The 17,959-nt window shown below is 41.6% G+C and overlaps 1 protein-coding gene across 2 annotated transcripts in view; it reads left to right on the top strand.

The window, feature by feature from the left end:
• Positions 1-2,423: 2,423 nt before the first annotated feature.
• Positions 2,424-17,959, top strand: part of TTC17 (tetratricopeptide repeat domain 17) — a 53,295-nt gene continuing 37,759 nt past the window's right edge. Inside the window, exons 1-6 of one of the 2 annotated variants that reach the window (XM_028727717.2) lie at positions 2,424-2,678; positions 11,385-11,474; positions 13,014-13,183; positions 14,041-14,152; positions 15,597-15,728; positions 16,921-17,030. In XM_028727717.2, the coding sequence (XP_028583550.2) occupies positions 2,439-2,678; positions 11,385-11,474; positions 13,014-13,183; positions 14,041-14,152; positions 15,597-15,728; positions 16,921-17,030 (854 nt within the window). In that variant the 5' untranslated portion in view covers positions 2,424-2,438. Of the gene's footprint in view, positions 2,679-2,833; positions 2,959-11,384; positions 11,475-13,013; positions 13,184-14,040; positions 14,153-15,596; positions 15,729-16,920; positions 17,031-17,959 lie in introns of those variants that run through there. The other variant, XM_028727709.2, reaches the window with a different exon arrangement.

Here is a 17,959-nt window from a genome sequence, read left to right as displayed (position 1 = left end):
CCATTAATCACATTCTCTTTGTAAAATTTCCTTTATGCCTTTGCAATAAATCCATTTTGTAATTTTGTTAGTGACTTCTTGTTGCTTGGTCTTTTTTAAATGATAGCTTCATGAAAACACACTGGACTTTTAACAAAATATGTCATCTCTAGGTTTTCGGGATAATCTAAATTTAAACCATTTTTGTGTGTTCTTATGAGTTAGGTGTGATGCAAAAGAGAGTTAAATATAATTAATTCACTTAAAAGAGCTTGGTTGGGTGTTGGTGATTCTCTACTTGGCTCAGTCATCAAGGGATAATGCACTTGCAGCATGGTGCTTTTGCATAGAAAAAGCAATGTTCATCCGAAGAAGCTAGAGAATTTCCTACAACAGCAACATCCTTTCTCTTCCTCATCATTCACAGCAAATTTACAGTGTTCTTGGATAGGCAGATTGTGAATAGGAATGGCCAAGTGAGGGAGGGGGTTCCTGCACTTAGTTGTGAACAGGGATTTCAGGTGTAGCTTGCGTGACAAGCCACTCCCTCTTCTACACAACTATTAAAGGTGCGGGAAGGTTCTGTCTTCTTTTTTTCTTAATGGCCTCCATGGTTAGGAATGAACATGCCTGAAGACCTTGTTGGTAGACATTATTGGGACGCTGCCTTAAACTGAATTAAGTCATTGGATCTTCTAACTCTACTGATTTCCAGCAATCCTCTGAAGCCATTTGGGGGGTTGCAAGAAGACTGCATGAGGAGAAGGGAAGTCCCATCATGGAAGACCCGTACCCTTGCTTTTGACACCTGAGGTGTATATTTTTAGGACCCACCTTATATTTTTGAGATGGTACAATGTTTTTAATACTGTGTTTTAATGTAATCTGCCCCAGGTATCGGAGGGTGAAGGACATGTAATAATGTCTACTCACACAATCACCCATTCTATGTATTTCTAAGGGTATTTTATAATCCATAGCTATATTCCTGGTCCTGCAGTTATGTTTAATCTTCAGCCATTGACAAATGTCTTTCTTTTCAATGATGCAATGACTTACATAAATCTCTGGATGGTTAGGAATATTCCTAAATTCTGTTTTGAAAATCCCTAAATTCTTGTATCTTTAATTAGTCCTATTTGGTAATGGGGTGTGCTTGTGCAAGTGTTCATCCTGTCAAGTGACAGACCCTGTCATCCCCACTGTATTCAAGCTGTTGAATGCCTTAAATAACTTAATGTGTTGTGCACATGGCACACATTAAACAGCCCCATTTAACTATAGATGCATACTGGAAAGGTAGTCCATTCCTTCTTACTAAAGTCATAATTAAAAATTCAAAAATATAGTACAAAAATACCAGTTTAAAATTGATTAGATGCAGAATGGGGGAGTAGTATAATTCACTTCGTACGTTGAGGAAGAACATTGTTTTTGATGAACAGCTTTTAAGATTAGCTGCAGTGTCTAGCAAAACTGAAATGTTTCCCTGCTACTTTTTGAATATTGTCATTTCTAAGGGCATTTATTCTTTGGAATCTGGCCCCTTTGCCCTGTGCAGAATGCAAGTGAGCCCGATTCTGTTCGGTCCTGTAATAGTGGACACGGGGCCAGAGTAATATATGTCTGCCACGGGTTTCGGCCCCTGTGTCAGTATACCTCTTATATGGCCTGTTGTTGCTGGGGCGTTTTTTTCAGATTGGGGAGGGCAGCCTGAAATGTTCTTCCATCCGGACGGGCAGGTGCAGCAGCCTCCAAGCGGGCACATGGTCCCATGTCAGAAGCAGTCCGTCTACTCTGGCCCTCCGTGAAAAGGGGCTTCCTCTCGGGAAAGCGTGCGCAGGATTACAGCCTAAGGCACACGTACAACCAAAGGACTGCAACGCGGTCAGCCAGCTGGCGGGTGCTCCCTTCGCGGAACAAAAAGAGCGCGCCTCGTATTCACCTTCCGATGACAGCGGCTGCGAGCCCGCGATTGGCTGCTGCCTCTGAGCAGCACGTGGGAGGGCGTGGCGGAGGATGCGTAGAGGGCGTGGTCTCCTCTCCACTCCCGGCGCCCTCCTTTCGTAGGCCACGCCCCCTTTCGCCACATTCTTTCTCCGCCTCCTCCCGCTTTCCGGGGCGCAGCCACGCGAGACGTCCTCATCTGTTTGACCCACCGCTCTCCTCCCCTTCTTCCGGCCTCTCCCGGTCACATAGAGATAGGAAGGGAGGAAATTTAGAGTGACACGCGCACGCAGGACTTGTGGTCTTAACAGGGAGCTGGTTTCCCACACTTCACTCACAAGGCGAGTTGACTGAGGGAAGAAAAAGCTGCTTTGCTGCTGCCGCAGAGAATCCATCCGCGCACAGCGGCGTCTCGAAACATCTAAGCTTACAAGTTCGGGCTTCGCGCGAGTCTACACCTTTTCGTACCTCTAAGCTTTCTGAGCGCGCGCGCGCACACTTCCTTCTCCAAAATGGCGCTGGAGGCCAATCCGCTTCCGGGTGGCGCGGGTAGGCCGGGCTTGAGGAAGATGGCGGTAGCAGCGGCGGCAGCAGCAGGAGCCGGAGTGTCCGGGCGGGGTGGTCGAGGGCTGGCGTGCGCCTCTCCGGGCTGGGCGCTGCTGGGCCTTTTCCTGCTGCTGGGCTCTGCGGCTCAGCCTGGCGCCGCCACCACCCACTGGGTGGTCACCGAGGATGGCAAGATCCAGCAGCAGGTGAGGGAGGGGCTCCTCTGGCCGCTGTGGGAACCGTCGCCATAGAAACGCTTCCTCCCCCCCCCCCTTCCCTCTGCATTCTTCTCCCGGTGCCAAGGAGGGTCCGTCCCCTGTGTAGGGAAGGAGAGAGAGAGAGAGAGGCTCTGCGGGCGCGTTGCCGGTGCCTGAGGGGCAGCCCCATCCCATCCCTTTCCAGCGCTGCTTCCCTTGCTGGCTCGAGTTTCCTTCCCTCCCTCTCAGGTCTCCAGGTGCACATGGCCGCGAGGTTCTTTCTAGAGAGGTGCGTGAGCAGATCCTGCAGGATCAGGCCAGTGGCCCAAATAGCCCAGTGTCCTGGCTGAGCCCTTGCCTGTGGGAAACCAGCAAGCGGGGTTCGAGCACAAAAGCAGCTCCCCTCCTGTGGTTTCCAGCAACCTCGTTGCTGCTGTTCTTGAGGCTCTTCCTTTGATCAGCGTTTCTGTGGTGGTGACCTAAGAAGAGCCCAGCAGGGATCCCTTTAGGACAGCAAAGTGCCTCTGAGGAAAGTGTGTCACGTAGGAATAGAGTCAGCAGGCCCTCCTTGTTGTTTTTCTGCCAGCACCCCTTCTGGGCGGCCCAGGATTTGGTCTTCAGGTGTATACTCCCTCTGCTTATGGACATTCTCATTTAGTTACAGTAAAGGTTGACCTCTGTGAATTTATCTAAGCTATCACCGTGACACATTATGTAGTGGTGAATTCCGTAAGTAACCATGTGTTACATGTAATAGAGAGATAAAGGTACTATCAGCCGCCTGTCACTTTCATTGGGACCTTCGTTCCGGAATAATGAGAGAGGTGAACTGAAGACTCCTCAGTTTCTCCACATGATTTTATTAACAGGTCATGTGTCTTCATAGTCATCTTTCTCTAAAGAGCCCCAAATGTCCTAGCTAGCCATTCCTTGTTTGGAAGTCTAGCTCCCTGATCACTTTAGAAGCTCTTGTCTGTAGTGTTTTAAATATCTCCTAATTTCCAACATTTAGTTTTTCTTCCCCCACCCTACAATGTTGCACCTTCTGTTGAAGCTTTCATTTAAGGTTTTCTTTGGCACACAATCCTCTTCCACCTGAAATGCCCTTTTTGAATCCTACAAAATCTCTTTCAAGTTTCATCTACAAACATGGCTATCTCACGGCTCGCCCTAACTCCATATCATATAGGAATGTTAAATGGCAATGGACCCAGTACAGAGTTTTCTTCAGAACATTTTGAAAATGTTCTGCTTATTCCTACCCTCTTCTGCATGATCTTTAACCAATTACCATTTCACAACCAATTACCATTTCACAACCATGACTACTGTTTACTTAGGAGCCTTGTTGGAAGTCCAAGTATGACTACTGAATCTCCCCTACCTTACATGCTTGTTGACACTCAAAGAATGAAAATCAAAACATCCTTTGCAGAAGCCATTCTAATTAATTAATGTTGTTTAACCATCTAGTTTCAGTAATGCTTTCTACTAGTTTACTCAGGGCAGTAATTAGGATAAGTGGTTCTGTGATTTATTAGAGCCCCTCTGGCTCCCTTTTTAACAGGCTTGATTTCATAGGCAGCCATGTCAGTTTCACCTTTGCCCTCATTCAGTTTGTTCTGTTTCTTTCTTTCTTGATGGAGAGACTTGGGCAGAGGTTGATAAGTACAAAGTTCCATGTCACTCTCTATTTCACACATCACTGCTTTTGAGTGAGTTTTATAAGTGAACCACAGAGCCATTAAAACCTCGCTTTAAGTATTATCTGGGCTATACCTGGGTGAAGCATTGCTCATTTATCGATAGGAAGATTTTCTGTTTTGAATGGCAAGGCAAGGCATCAGTCCACTAGACAGCAATGACTAGGCAAGGTATAGAAGGTGGTAAATCTATTCAGCAGGTACAGTTCACCAGAAATGTAGTTTGGAAAAAGAATATCATGACAGCTTGATCCCCCTGTTTTATAAGTTAAATTTTTGCCAGCAGCTTGGAGCATTCCTACCAAATTATAAGGACTTATCTCATTTGAATTGCTTTTCTGTTATAAGTTGATGGGCTTTCATATAAAAGGTATTCCCTTTTATAGAGTGAATTCAACGGTTATCTACATATAATAACCTGTTTTTATAGGGCTTCTTGGTTTTCATTAGTATTACAAATCACATATTTTGTTGTTACCTAGATTTGTTGGTTCTCTTCTGTGCTTTATAATGTATGTCATATGGTGGTGGGGTGAATCTGTAGGTAAGTTTAAGATGGTGAACGTTTGGCTATGCTTAAACTTCATTGTACATTGTTGAGGTCTGCAACTAAATTTGTTTTCTGATCATAACTCTCTTACTTGTTACAAACTGTTCTTAATCTAGAGCCTCTGCTGATCACTTCCCAGTTTTGCTAGCTTTCTGATTTTCCTGTAATAATTAATATCCATACCATTTACCATACGAGATATTGAAAGTGACTCTAGTATTTATTACACTTCTAATGCAATCTCCTTAAAGGGTACAAAGTCTGACTTGCTTCCCTGCTATGCAAAGTTGCCTCAGGTTTTGGTTGGTCCTAGTAGAGCTATTGCCTGACCATGAATTTTAGATATAAAACAGATGGTAAGCAACAAGTGTTTGTCTGCTACTGGACAGAATTAGTCAGCAGAATGGGCAGGGGGGCAATTTTTGGTGTCCCCTTCCTGCTGCCCCTCCTTAATCTGCTCTGGAGGGGACCCTTCGGAGCAGATTTCTGGGGAGCTTCAGGGGGTGAGGGGACAATTGAAATTGTCTCCCTACCCAATCTTGCTGACAGTTTATCTTCTAACTGATCAAATACCAATGGATGTCATACTTTATTAGCTATTCTGGTATGGAGATGCCTGTTAATTAAAAAATTAATATTTACTTATTAAAATGTGTATACTGTCTTTTATTTCAAATAAATATTGAGGTGGTTATAAATCAATAAAACAAACAACATATAACAAAATATGATAAAACGATATTAATGAAGCAGAAATACAACATCAGGATCAGCTGCAGTAGCCAGAAATGCCAAGAATCAGTATTAACTCTTGGGCTGGGGTTTTTTGTTGCGGGGGGGGGGGGTTGTTGCTGTTCGTTTTTTGTATCTTTATTTTAGGTTTTGTGTTTTATGTGAAAATTGTTCCATTTGGTTCTGTATTTTTAATGTTTTATTTATTGTTTATGACTACTTTTGCTATGTTGTAGATATGTATTTTTTTCATGTTGTAAGCCATCTTGAGCATGGTTTAAACTGTGGAAAGGCAGCATACAAATAAAATTATGGATGTGTGTATGTCAGTTGGGAAAACTTTGGGTAAAGAGCTATGTTTTAAATTGTTGGTGAAAGCTTCCAGGAGTTGCTGTGCACCTGATCTCCATAAGGAGATCATTCCACAAGTTAGGGACCACTGGGGGAAAGCCCTTATCTGTACATAGACATCTTCAGGCTATGATAAACTTAACCAGGTCTGTTCAGCAGATCACAGTGCCTGGGCTGGGCTGTGGTGTTAAAATCACCTAAAATGTGTAGACAATCTTTTTTTGAGATCATGGGTAGAAAGGAAGTTGGTGCTGAATGGTGCCAGCAGCAAAGGTGGACCGGGGCCACATTTCTAACATCTCCTTTTCTCTCCCTTTCCACTCAGCAGGCTGCTGAAGGAGAGACAGATTGTAGCCTTAGGACCACATGGGGCCCACTCCTGACTTCAAATATTACTGATTGGTAGATCAGTTTAGTGAATATTGCATTTGGGGGAAAATATCTGAATAATATAAATGTCAAATTATGCTAATTAGATGCTGCAAAATCTTCAGCTGTAACTATTCAAATTTCTTACAATATTCACACCACAGCTGATGTTGTCTATTACGTACAGTGTTTCCAGGGCTTTTTAAAAGAGTTGACAGAATTTCCTCATCTCAGACCTCTGCATTAAGCAAGTTCTGATGTTTTTGCGTAAGTGGCACAGTGATTTTGCAACTTTGTGCTTGTTTAAATTGCTTGTTCTCCTTTTGCCCAAGCCATAGTGACCCTTTTTGATTTCCAATGGAACTTGCATATGAGAAAATGTTTATAGGCTTAAATCCTACGTTCTCTTAGTTGAAAGTTGGATCCATGGAGATCAAGAGCACACATTTGCACAGATGTAATTAGGATCAGAGATGCTCTCCACCCACAGTCACATAGGGATTGTTTTTCCGTCGTGTAATTTTACACAGTTGGGGACTGATGTGAATAATGCAATTACATGGGTGGGGCAGATTGTGTGGGTCTTTCTATCTACTTATTCTTTTCCCATAATTCATGGATTCTATAAATGTTGCTGTATTCACCGAAATGACCTCCTTTACTTCTGTAAGTAAAGAATAGTTGTAGAAATTCATAGTCCAGTTCGTATTTACTCAGTGTAAGACCCAGTGGGGCTTAATCTCAAGTAAGTGTGCTTGGGGTTATAGCCTTAAAGATCTGTCAAATAGTTCCTCTAAAATACTGTTCCACCATGCTCATTTTGATATTATTAAAGAGGGTATGGAGAATATTTTGCAGTTTTGTGTTGTGATGAAAAAGCTGGATAGTTGTTGAACACTCTGTTCAGAATAGAGATAAGACAGGATAGAAATATTAAACATGTTTGCTTATATGAATAGTTAACAATAAGGTGACCGATAAAAAGGCACAGGGTGCAATGCCTCTCTGGAATTAAACTCTTCTGAATTTCATGGCATGTTATGGCTGCCTGTGCTTCTTCCTAGATGTGTAGCATAAGCAAACTTGGCACTTAAGGCCCCACCTATGTTTAGTCATCCTGAGATCCTTGACTAATTCAAAACTAACATTTTTAAGCATGCAACTGGCCTTTTGAAAAGCACCTCTGACTATAAACTAATTTACCATAAAAGCTTCAGCAAAACAAGTAACAGAATATAAGAATCTAAAAACAAGCAGAGTATCCCAGTAGACTGTATTATATAAACAGATAACTCCCCTCACACTGTTAATGGTAGTCTGACATGAGAACTTACCAGTACTGTGTCATTTTTTTGTTATTTTGCATGCATTGCCTAAACACTTATCTTCTGATTTAGGGTGGGATATTTTGTTTTTTATCTTTATTATCTTGTTAATACTCAAAAGAAAACTGCTAAACCACCCAGGAACTTCAATGGGGTCCCACCCCCCATCTCTTGGCAGCTATCAGAATCCAACCAACATCAGTCCCAACTGCATCCAAAAACCTAATTGAAATGGGTTTAGAATGATCTGTTTCATGCAGGAGTATCTTGAACTTCCCTGCTCATTTGTGAGGAAAGGGAAGCTTATACATATTTGTAATTCTTCAAAACCAGAGCATCTGTGAAGACCTTTGGATAGATGGATGGATGGATGGGTGGATGGATGGATGAATGGATGTGTGCGTTTGCACACAAGTTATACTACTTAATTAGCAACCTTCTGAAAATAGATGTTCTGTTTCTGCCCTAAGGTACAAAGGTGGACTCGTGCTAAATGGCATTATTCCATGTCCATTGAACCCTGCTGCCTACTATGAAATAGAATCCTTTCCCTACTTCTATTATTATTTGCAAGGGTCCATTTAGGTGTGCTGTCTGCTTTCAATGAAAATGTGATCATAGCCTAGCCTACATGAGATTTCCTCCAGGGTAAGAACATAAGAAGAGCCTCCTAGATCAGGCCATGGCCCTCATCCAGCATCCTCACAGTGCCCAGTCAGATGCCTATGGGAACCTGAACGCAACAGCGCACTCACTTCCTTCACTTTCTAGCTCTGGACCCCTGCCCACTTAGCTGATAAAAACTAGCAGGGATGTGACAGCTGGCTGAGCCAGCGAAGTGATTAATACCTCAGCATCTTTTGATACCATTAACCATGATATCCTTCTGGGGTGGCTGTCCAAGGTAGGGGTAGATGGCACCACTTTGCAGTAGTTCTAGTTAATTCTGTTATGGTCTGGGGATTTTGCTTTGGCCCTGTGGAGCCTTCAATGTGGGGTTCCTCAGGATTCAATTTTATTCCATATACAGTGGTACCTCGGTTTACGAACTTAATCCATTCCGGAAGTCCATTCTTAAACCGAAACCGTTCTTAAACCGAGGCACACTTTCCTTAATGAGGCCTCCCGCCACCGGTGCCCATCCATTCTTAGACCGAGTAAGCTTCCGTTCTTCGACCAAGGTAAAGTTCACAAACTAGGACACTACTTCCGGTTTTGCGGAGTTCGTAAACTGAATACAGTGGTACCTCGGTTTAAGAACTTAATTCGTTCTGGAGGTCCATTCTTTTCTTTTTTAAAAACTTTTTTTAATTCAAAATTAAAACAAAACATATTATCCAGAAACACATCATCCTTATTTTTTTCCCCATTTTTCCTCCCTCCCCCCCACCCTCCCCCACAAAACCCACCCACCCCCACCCCCGGCTTCCCTCAGTTCCAGTCTTTTATTTCTCTAAGAATGCTGTTTTCTGCATGTTACACAGTTGTATAGATCCTCAAACTATTTAGCTGATTATTATCAATAAAAAGTCTGTTCTTAACCTGAAACGGTTCTTAACCTGAGGTACCACTCTAGCTAATGGGGCCTCCCACTGCCGCCGCGCGATTTCTGTTCTTATCCTGAAGCAAAGTTCTTAACCCAAGGTACTATTTCTGGGTTAGTGGAGTCTGTAACCTGAAGCGTCTGTAACCCAAGGTACCACTGTAGTTCGTAAACAGGACTGTTCTTAAACCAAAGTACCACTGTGTACTGTTTAACATCAACATGAAATTGCTGCATGGGGATATCTGGAGTTTGGAGTACGTTGTCAGCAATATGCTGATGACACACAGCTTTGCTTCTCCTTCACATCTGCAGATGTGGCAGTGGGTGTGCTGGACCTTTGTCTTTCCTCAGTAACGGACTGGATGAGAGCCAACAAGCTGAAGCTCAATCCAGATAAGGCTGAGGCACTGTTAGTGGGCGGTTCTCTAGACCAGATGGATGGGAGGTTGCCTGCTCTTGATGGGGTTGCACTCCCTCTGAAGGAGCAAGTATGCAGCTTGGGGGCACTCCTGGATCCTTTGCTGCCAGTTGAGGCTTAGGTGGCCTTGGTGGCACAGAGTGCTTTCCATCAGCTTTGGCTGGTGGCTCAGCTGTGCCCCTACCTGGACAGGGATAGCCTTACATCTGTCGTCTATGCTCTGGTAATCTTTGGTTACATTATAGCAGGCATCCCCAACCTGTGGCCCTCCAGATGTTTTGGCCTACAACTCCCATGATCCCTAGCAAACAGAACCAGTGGTCAGGGATGATGGAATTATAGTCCAAAACATCTGGAGGGCCAAAGGTTGGGGGTACCTGCATTATAGCAACATGTTACACATGGAACTGCTTCTGAAGATGGTTCAGAAACTTCAGCTGGTGCAGAATTCTGCAGCCAAAATTCTTGCTCAGTGGGGCATGATGGTTTAAACATATAAGGCTAATCCTGGCCTGATTGCATTGGCTGCCAATTAGTTTCCAGGCCCAATTCAGTGTGCTGGTTTTGACCCATAAATCACTAAATGGCTTAGGGTCACAATACCTCAAGGACCACCTCTCCCCATATGAACCAACCAGGACCCTGTCATCATCATCTGACACCCTTCTTCATGTGCCCCCTCCACAAGATGTCTTGTGGAGGATGGCAACACAAGAATCAGCCTTTTCTGCAGTGGCTCCTCGTTTCTGGAATGCTCTCTCCAAGGAGGCTGGCCTGGCAAATTCATTACATGTATTTGGGGGCTAGGCTAAAACATTACTCCTTAACCAGGCTTTTGACTGATTAACATTCTGTGTCCTTTTAAATGTGTTTGTGGAAGGGGGGGTGTTTTTGTTTTGTTAAGTATTTCGTCTTCTCATTTTGTATTTTTATGTTGTGAACCACCCTGTGATCTTCAGAAGAAAGTCAATATACAAATTTAATTAATAATAATAAGTGGCGATTTTTCCCATCATAAATAACCCTCAGAAAATGATGGAGTCAAACTTCTACTTTCCTGTACAGCAGCACTAGCAAACTCAATGTGCATATCAGGGAAAGCAATTCACCAGCATTTTAACAATGTGGATCTAACTTATCTTTTATAGCTAGATAACTATATTAACGATTAACCTACTATACTAAGTGTGAGATTTTACTCTTACCAGACCTACGCCCTTACTAAGTATAAAATTTTAATCTTACATTCAGTAGTGCTGAAAGTCTGAGAAATCGGAGAGATTTGACAAACTAATTGGGGTGACCCTATCTCCCAACAAATATTGTCAAAATGTAAATGTTCAGGCGCTATACAATTGTTGGCACACACTTTAGATTATAACATGGAGTATGTTTTTAACTAATCAATCCTCATACCAAATTGCCCAACATTATGTAATATGCGTAATTACTGAAGCTAAGCATGTTTGGATCTTGTCAGTACACGGGTTCCATGAGGAAAGAAAAGTAGGATATAAATGTAAGAAAACAAAGAAATAAAAACAACATTATGTTTCAGTTCCCTATATCCTAAGCTTCTGAAAGTTGCCTGTAGCCATTTGGCAATTTATAGTGTTCAGAAATTCCTCAGTACTGTAACCTGTTACTAGCAAATGCCTGAATATTCAGCTGTCTAAACATTAAGGATGTTTAATAATGCAGCTTTTTGAACTGTCTTCTAGGTCGACTCGCCAATGAACCTGAAACATCCTCACGATTTAGTAATACTAATGAGACAAGAAACAACTGTTAACTACCTCAAAGAGTTGGAGGTGAGGCTGTGTAATGAAATGGTCTTGGAAACCTTCTTTGTAGGTACTGAAAAGTATGAAATGCTAATTTCCTGATAAAAGAAGTGCATTTGGAGAATGATGCTGGAAGCTTTAGCATCAATAGTTTTTTCTTCATATGTATTATTTCAGTCTCTATGCATAAAACCTGCAACTTAAATAAAGAATTGTTGAAGCTTTTTGGCTTTCCTTTACTATTGGAACTGTAAAGCGTAGTCAGGTTCCAATGAACCATGGAATTTGTTCTCTGGGTCCAAAGGGCTCCAAGCTTTTCCCCCTTGAAGAACAGCCTCTCTCACCTCATGAAAATTTCTTTGAAACTGAGTGGGATTTCAGAAACCATATCTGACATGTTTTTCATTTTGATATTCCAGACACCAAACATCTGAGCCAAAGCACAGGCTCATGAAAGCTCATGCTTTACTACAGTAACCCCAGCTTCTACACATCTAAAAAGAGGGACCAGTCTGAAGCTTGAACAGTGCCAGAAAAAACACGCTAGTTCTCTGTGTGTTTGTCTTTCTTAAAGAGCATCCCATGTCTGAAGCCAGCTAGCAAGTTTATAATGTAGCTAGGATTGGGGGTTCTGCTGGTTAAAGAAACCAAAGCCATACAGAGAATTCCCAGCCTCTTCAGCAGACATAAAGAAATTTCTTTGCATCCTAGTCAGAGACGTCAAAAATAAGTCACTATGTACAGCTAAGAGCACTCTTGGCCCTGTTTTGTGCAGATGATCCTATGTACATACATATCACTGTATTTTGGATCTTAATCACTAAAAGAATGAGTAGCAACCTTGATCCTTTATGAAGACTCGTTCACATGGCAGTGATTAATTGTGGCTCTCAATGTTTGAAGTGTTCAATCTTTACACTGGGATGGGGGGAAATTAAAATCTTAAGTGTTGTATCCTGAAAAGCATGAGCAACAGAGCTGACCTACCTTCCTCCTTTAACTGTAACCCCTTGCAACCCTCCCCAAGAAGCCTTTTGAAATACCTTGGTATGCGGTTCTGGTGACTACAGTTGAAGGAGGGAAGGAATGGCATGGTAAAAGGTAAAGGACCCCTGGATGGTTAAGTCCAGTCAAAGGCGGCTATGGGGTTGTGGCGCTCATCTCGCTTTCAGGCCAAGGGAGTCGGCGTTTGTCTGCAGGCAGCTTTCCAGGTCATGTGGCCAGCATGACTAAACCGCTTCTGGCGCAACAAGACACTGTGATGGAAACCAGAGCACACGGAAACGCCGTTTACCTTCCCTTTCTGCTTGCACAAGGGGCCTTCTGGCCATTAAATTCTGCATGTCTGTACAATGAATTGAGTTATTCATGGTGGATAAGGATCGAATCAACATTTGTCACAACCTCATTGCCCAATTATTTATGAGAACAAAACTTATATTTAGACTTCTCGGTGTAAATTTCTAGACCACTGAGTTCTTCATAGGGGGTGGCATGATGAGTTCATGAATATTTGTTAGTAATTTTCTGTTTCAAACAATGTTTTGTTTTTTGTATCTCTATTAGAAACAATTGGTTGCTCAGAAGATCCATATAGAGGAGAATGAAGATAGAGACACAGGACTGGAACAAAGACATAATAAGGAAGATCCAGATTGCATTAAAGCAAAGGTGCCTTTGGGGGACTTGGATCTCTATGATGGCACTTACATCACCTTGGAGAGCAAAGATATCAGGTAGTGAGATGATTAATTGTACGGAATTTTTGCAACAGCTGTAATTTCAGATGGTGGGATTATGATTGTGCCATTGGGAATCAGGTTGAAATAATAAGTGAATGTTAAGGTAATGAGTAGCTCTCCTGAATATTCTCAAAAAGATATTTATAGTCATCTCAACAATATTTGCTTATGTGTCTTTTCTAGGCATTCCTAAACTTTGTTGCATTCGTTCTTGGTGAAGTAGGCTTTCTCCAGAGCATGATTTCAAATGTACAGGCAACACTCAACTTAGGCAGGGGTAACATTGTGGGATAGCACATAAAGCCAAAATTGCATATAGTCAAAACACATTGGGTTCAATGGATTGCCAAAGTATTTTCCTGGATGTCTGCCCCCTTAATTTTTATTTTATTTTTTATGTTAAAGGCATAAAGCTTTATGCACACAAGTTAAATGTGTGAAAGTTTTGAGTTACCTGTATTTCAGAACTTATTCCAAACCTTCTTTATTCAGTGTCAGTATGGCCGAATCCAAAAGAGTTCCTTAATTTTGAATATTGTTCATTTTAATTATTTGAGCAAGGATATGCACTTCAGAAAGTACCCACTATAGTATCCTAACTGAATTATATTGTGCCTGCTTTGGGGGGGGGAGTGATTAGTACTAGTTTATAGTCTTAAGCTGAAGACTCAGCAGATACAATTTTAATGCAAGTTGATCTGATGTAGATAGAAAAATATATAGTGTTAGTTGACTTAAAACAGATAATGTTAATCAGCATTCCTACATGACTTAGTTCCCATTGCTAGTATTTTGTGATCTTTTCGACTGCAAACAAATATTCTAATGTTTGCATTGCTATTTGGTTTTAGCCCTGAGGACTACGTAGACACAAAGTCTCCTTTACCTCCAGACTTAGAAGAGCCAGAATGCACAAAAATTCTAGATCTTCCATATAGCATTCATGCGTTCCAGCACTTACGGGTAAGTAATTAATGATGTAGTCTTTCGTTACTTTACCTCTAATCTGCCTTTCTTCCTGAGATGTCCAAGTAGATTCAGGTAGTCAGGACTGCTTTGCCTTACGATCGCTTTAAAGTATGCTATCTGTTAATTGAAATAAATCTGAATAACTTTCTTCTTAAAGCAGCCTAGTAATATTTGTAGCCACATTACTGAACATTTGGACTTGGAAATCATTGCAAAGCTTCTATTGGTGATGCTTGCAATTCCACCTCCAGCTTTCTGGCCTACAATGACTACTGTCTCATATTTCCTCCCCCACATGCATCCTAACTTCAGATTCTATCACTTAATACCTTTTTCTTCCCCGTGTCTCATTTTGTCAGAAATGTTCCGATATTTTTTTTCTAAAAGAAAAATATTGGAAAATTTTGCTGGTGCAGAATTTGGATTTTTCTAAATAGGTAGCAAGTAACACAGTAGGCTTGGTTATCTTATGCATTGTAACAAACATTGTTATTCAGCTACAGCACTTAAAGCAGCTGAAGTTCTTCAAAATTCCCCACTAACTGCAGCCTAAATTGTATGTGGGTGTTTTAGGATAAAAATAGCTGAAGGTATTGATGGAACACTACTTAAACGTGATTTTATATGGAATACTAGAACAATACATTTTCTAAATAACAGATGCAGCAATTTTGTGCGCTTATCTGGAAGTAAGTCCTATTAAATGTTGTGGGGCTTACATCTGAGTAGACTGCTATAGGATTCAGTAAACTAGATATTGCCTTTTCAGAAATGATGCTTTATATGTTGAAATTTTGGGGCAGTATTTGCTAAATTGGGGAGTTGTGGGTAAATTTGGCATGAGGAAATACTGGCTACCTTCTACCACCTTATCATAGGTGATTCCTGCTGATTCCTGGGTACAGTGGTAGCTCGGGTTAAGTACTTAATTCGTTCCGGAGGTCTGTACTTAACATGAAACTGTTCTTAACCTGAAGCACCACTTTAGCTAATGGGGCCTCCTGCTGCCGCCGCGCCGCGGGAGCACGATTTCTGTTCTCATCCTGAAGCAAAGTTCTTAACCTGAAGCACTATTTCTGGGTTAGCGGAGTCTGTAACCTGAAGCGTATGTAACCTGAAGCGTATGTAACCCGAGGTACCACTGTATTTCTGTAAAGAATGCTGAAATAGGTGGACCTATGTATCAAAGCATTACTTATTTTCTTAAGCAGAAGTTCATACTCAGTATTCACACAGATTAGCTAACTGTTAAGAAATTCTGAATGCACACCCCTGCTATGAAAATGTGAAGACATTACTGGACCACAGAACTATTTGTAAAATGAAAAAAAGCAGACAACAAAAGACTGAAGTCTGTCCACCTTGATAGTGGAGAATCCCATTTTATTTATCAGTCACTGACTTTTTTCTTTTTCTATCCTCTCTTTCCCCCACCCAGGGTATTCAAGAAAGAGTTAATCTTTCTGCACCCTTGTTGCCTAAAGAAGATCCTATATTGACTTACTTATCAAGACGGTTAGGAAGAAGCATAGACGAGATAGGCCATCGCATTTATGAAGGTCTCATGAAGGTAACCACCTTGTGTGTGTCCCCAAAATGAGTGCATTGAAGCTTTGATGCAACATGAATATGCTTTATATTTAGCAGGCACTTAAATCTTCACATGCCTTCTGTCTGCTAGTTAAGGAAAAACATCCCAATGGATGCTTACTTACCCTAAGTGCTCATCTGATTTTTATGTGGCTTTTCTCCCTGTGAACCAATACAATCTGTAAAGTCTGCAAATTTCTACCAGTGGCCATTTAAATGAGGACCACTATAGTGCCTTGAATCTTAATTTGCGTAATTTTTAATTTGGGATTTTATGTGTTCTGTTACATTTTATGTGTGATGTACTCTTTGTATAAATTGTGGTGAGTAGTAGCTGATGCAGATACATTTCTACCTATCTGTAGGAAATATATAGCCAACTCATTTTTGTTTGAATCAGTGGGCAGGACTCAGTTAACGAGTTTCATTAGTGGAAGTTTGTACAATGACTTCCACCAGCACAACAGGACTCCCCCCCCCCCCTGAAATTGGCCTTGGGGGGGAATCCCTAAGCAGTGCACAAGGGGCAGTTGTTGTGTCTCACAAGCTTCTACTGACAGAACAATTGCCACAGCACCATGTTAAATTCCTTCTAGAGTTTTTATTTCATTAGCCCTCCCAGTTTTCATATACCGTGAAGACTAGAAGAAAATGGATTGCATGCAGGTCCTGGTTTCTGGATACAATGCATCCCCAGAAAATCGTTCGTTAGGCGTTCACATAATGAGCTGGCAATTTCCTCTTTTTCCTATGGGAACATTTCTAATCCAGTCTCTCTCCCCACTTCATCCATGGTTTCTTCCTGAAATGGCTGCAGCCAACCAGCAAAAGCAAAAACTGATTTGTCTGATCTCTCCTGCTCCCTGATTTGTCCAATCTATTTCCATCCCTCCCCCCTCCCCACATGGCTTCTGCTCGAAAAAGACTGCTACTGGCCAGCGGAGCACAAACAATTAAGGAAGTGGGCAGACTCTGGCTGTTCATAGCTGAATCAGCCATTCATGTAGCAAGGTTTAGGCATAACTCTTTATATTCACATAACTGAATTTGGGGATAACAGCATTCTGATAGTGCGTGTATATTCAGAATCCTGTTTCAGCCACCAACAGCTTAAAAATTTAGTAACTTTTTTTAAAAAAGTAAACATTTATTGTGCCTCCTGTTCTTCACAGAATTCTTCTTCTTGGGTATTATATAATATGGCTTCCTTCTACTGGCGAATAAAGAATGAGCCATACCAAGTAGTGGAGTGTGCCATGCGGGCTCTCCATTTTTCTACAAGGTGAGGCAAATGGGTTTTTATTAGCAGCATAATACAGTCTGTTGTATGATTTGAAAAGTAAGCTAATCGAGGGTGGCAGTTGCTTCCCCCTTAGGATTGACAGGCCAATGCAGTTATATGATGGAGTTGTAGATGCATATAGATATCTGGAGATTCTGCCATCTCTTGTTTGACTGACACTAGCCTCTTTGGATGGGTGGCTCTTGCTTTGTGCTGTTGGCTTATCTGAACCATATTACAGTGAATGCTAAACAGTGTGCATGTGTATGTTGTCCTGCTTATAGAAAGATGTGTGGGAATAACTTAGGCTAGCTTTGGCATGTTCCCTGCTCCGTAACCAAAGTTACTTAGTCATAACTCACTTCAGAATATTATTCTTTATCAGCAAATGATGCTGAAATTATTATTACTATTTATAACTTACCGAACTACAATAGTTTGAGAACCAAATAAGGAAGAAGACTATTTATAAATAATTGTGCGTCATCTGATGGAAGTACTGGCTGAATTGTTCTTCATTATACAAAAAAAGCAGCCTTCTCCAAAGCCATTGTACTCAGTCAACCCATGCACTTTTAGACTACTGACATTCCTAGCAATAGATAAAAATATAAGACAGCAGGATAGATGTATACGCTTTTGGATATAAAAAGACACTTCATATTAGACCAGTAGCTTAGGAAGCTCTGGGCTATTGTAATGTCTGAATTGCATTTTTGCGTAGATTCTGGCTAGTAGCTTCTCAATAGTTCTCACTTTCCTGAATGCAAGTAACCAGAGATCGAACCTGGGGCCAGAGGCTTACCAGTTGCTTAGAAATGCCTTAGGATATCATCATTTTTATGGAAGCCGCCCAGAGTGGCTGGGGAGGCCCAGCCAGATGGGCGGGGTATAAATAATAAATTATTATTATTATTATTATTATTATT

Source organism: Podarcis muralis, chromosome 1, assembly GCF_964188315.1.
Source record: "Podarcis muralis chromosome 1, rPodMur119.hap1.1, whole genome shotgun sequence".
NCBI classification, from domain to species: Eukaryota; Metazoa; Chordata; class Lepidosauria; order Squamata; family Lacertidae; genus Podarcis; species Podarcis muralis.
Note: the sequence above shows the minus strand (reverse complement) of the source record. Positions and strands in the feature narration are given on the sequence as shown.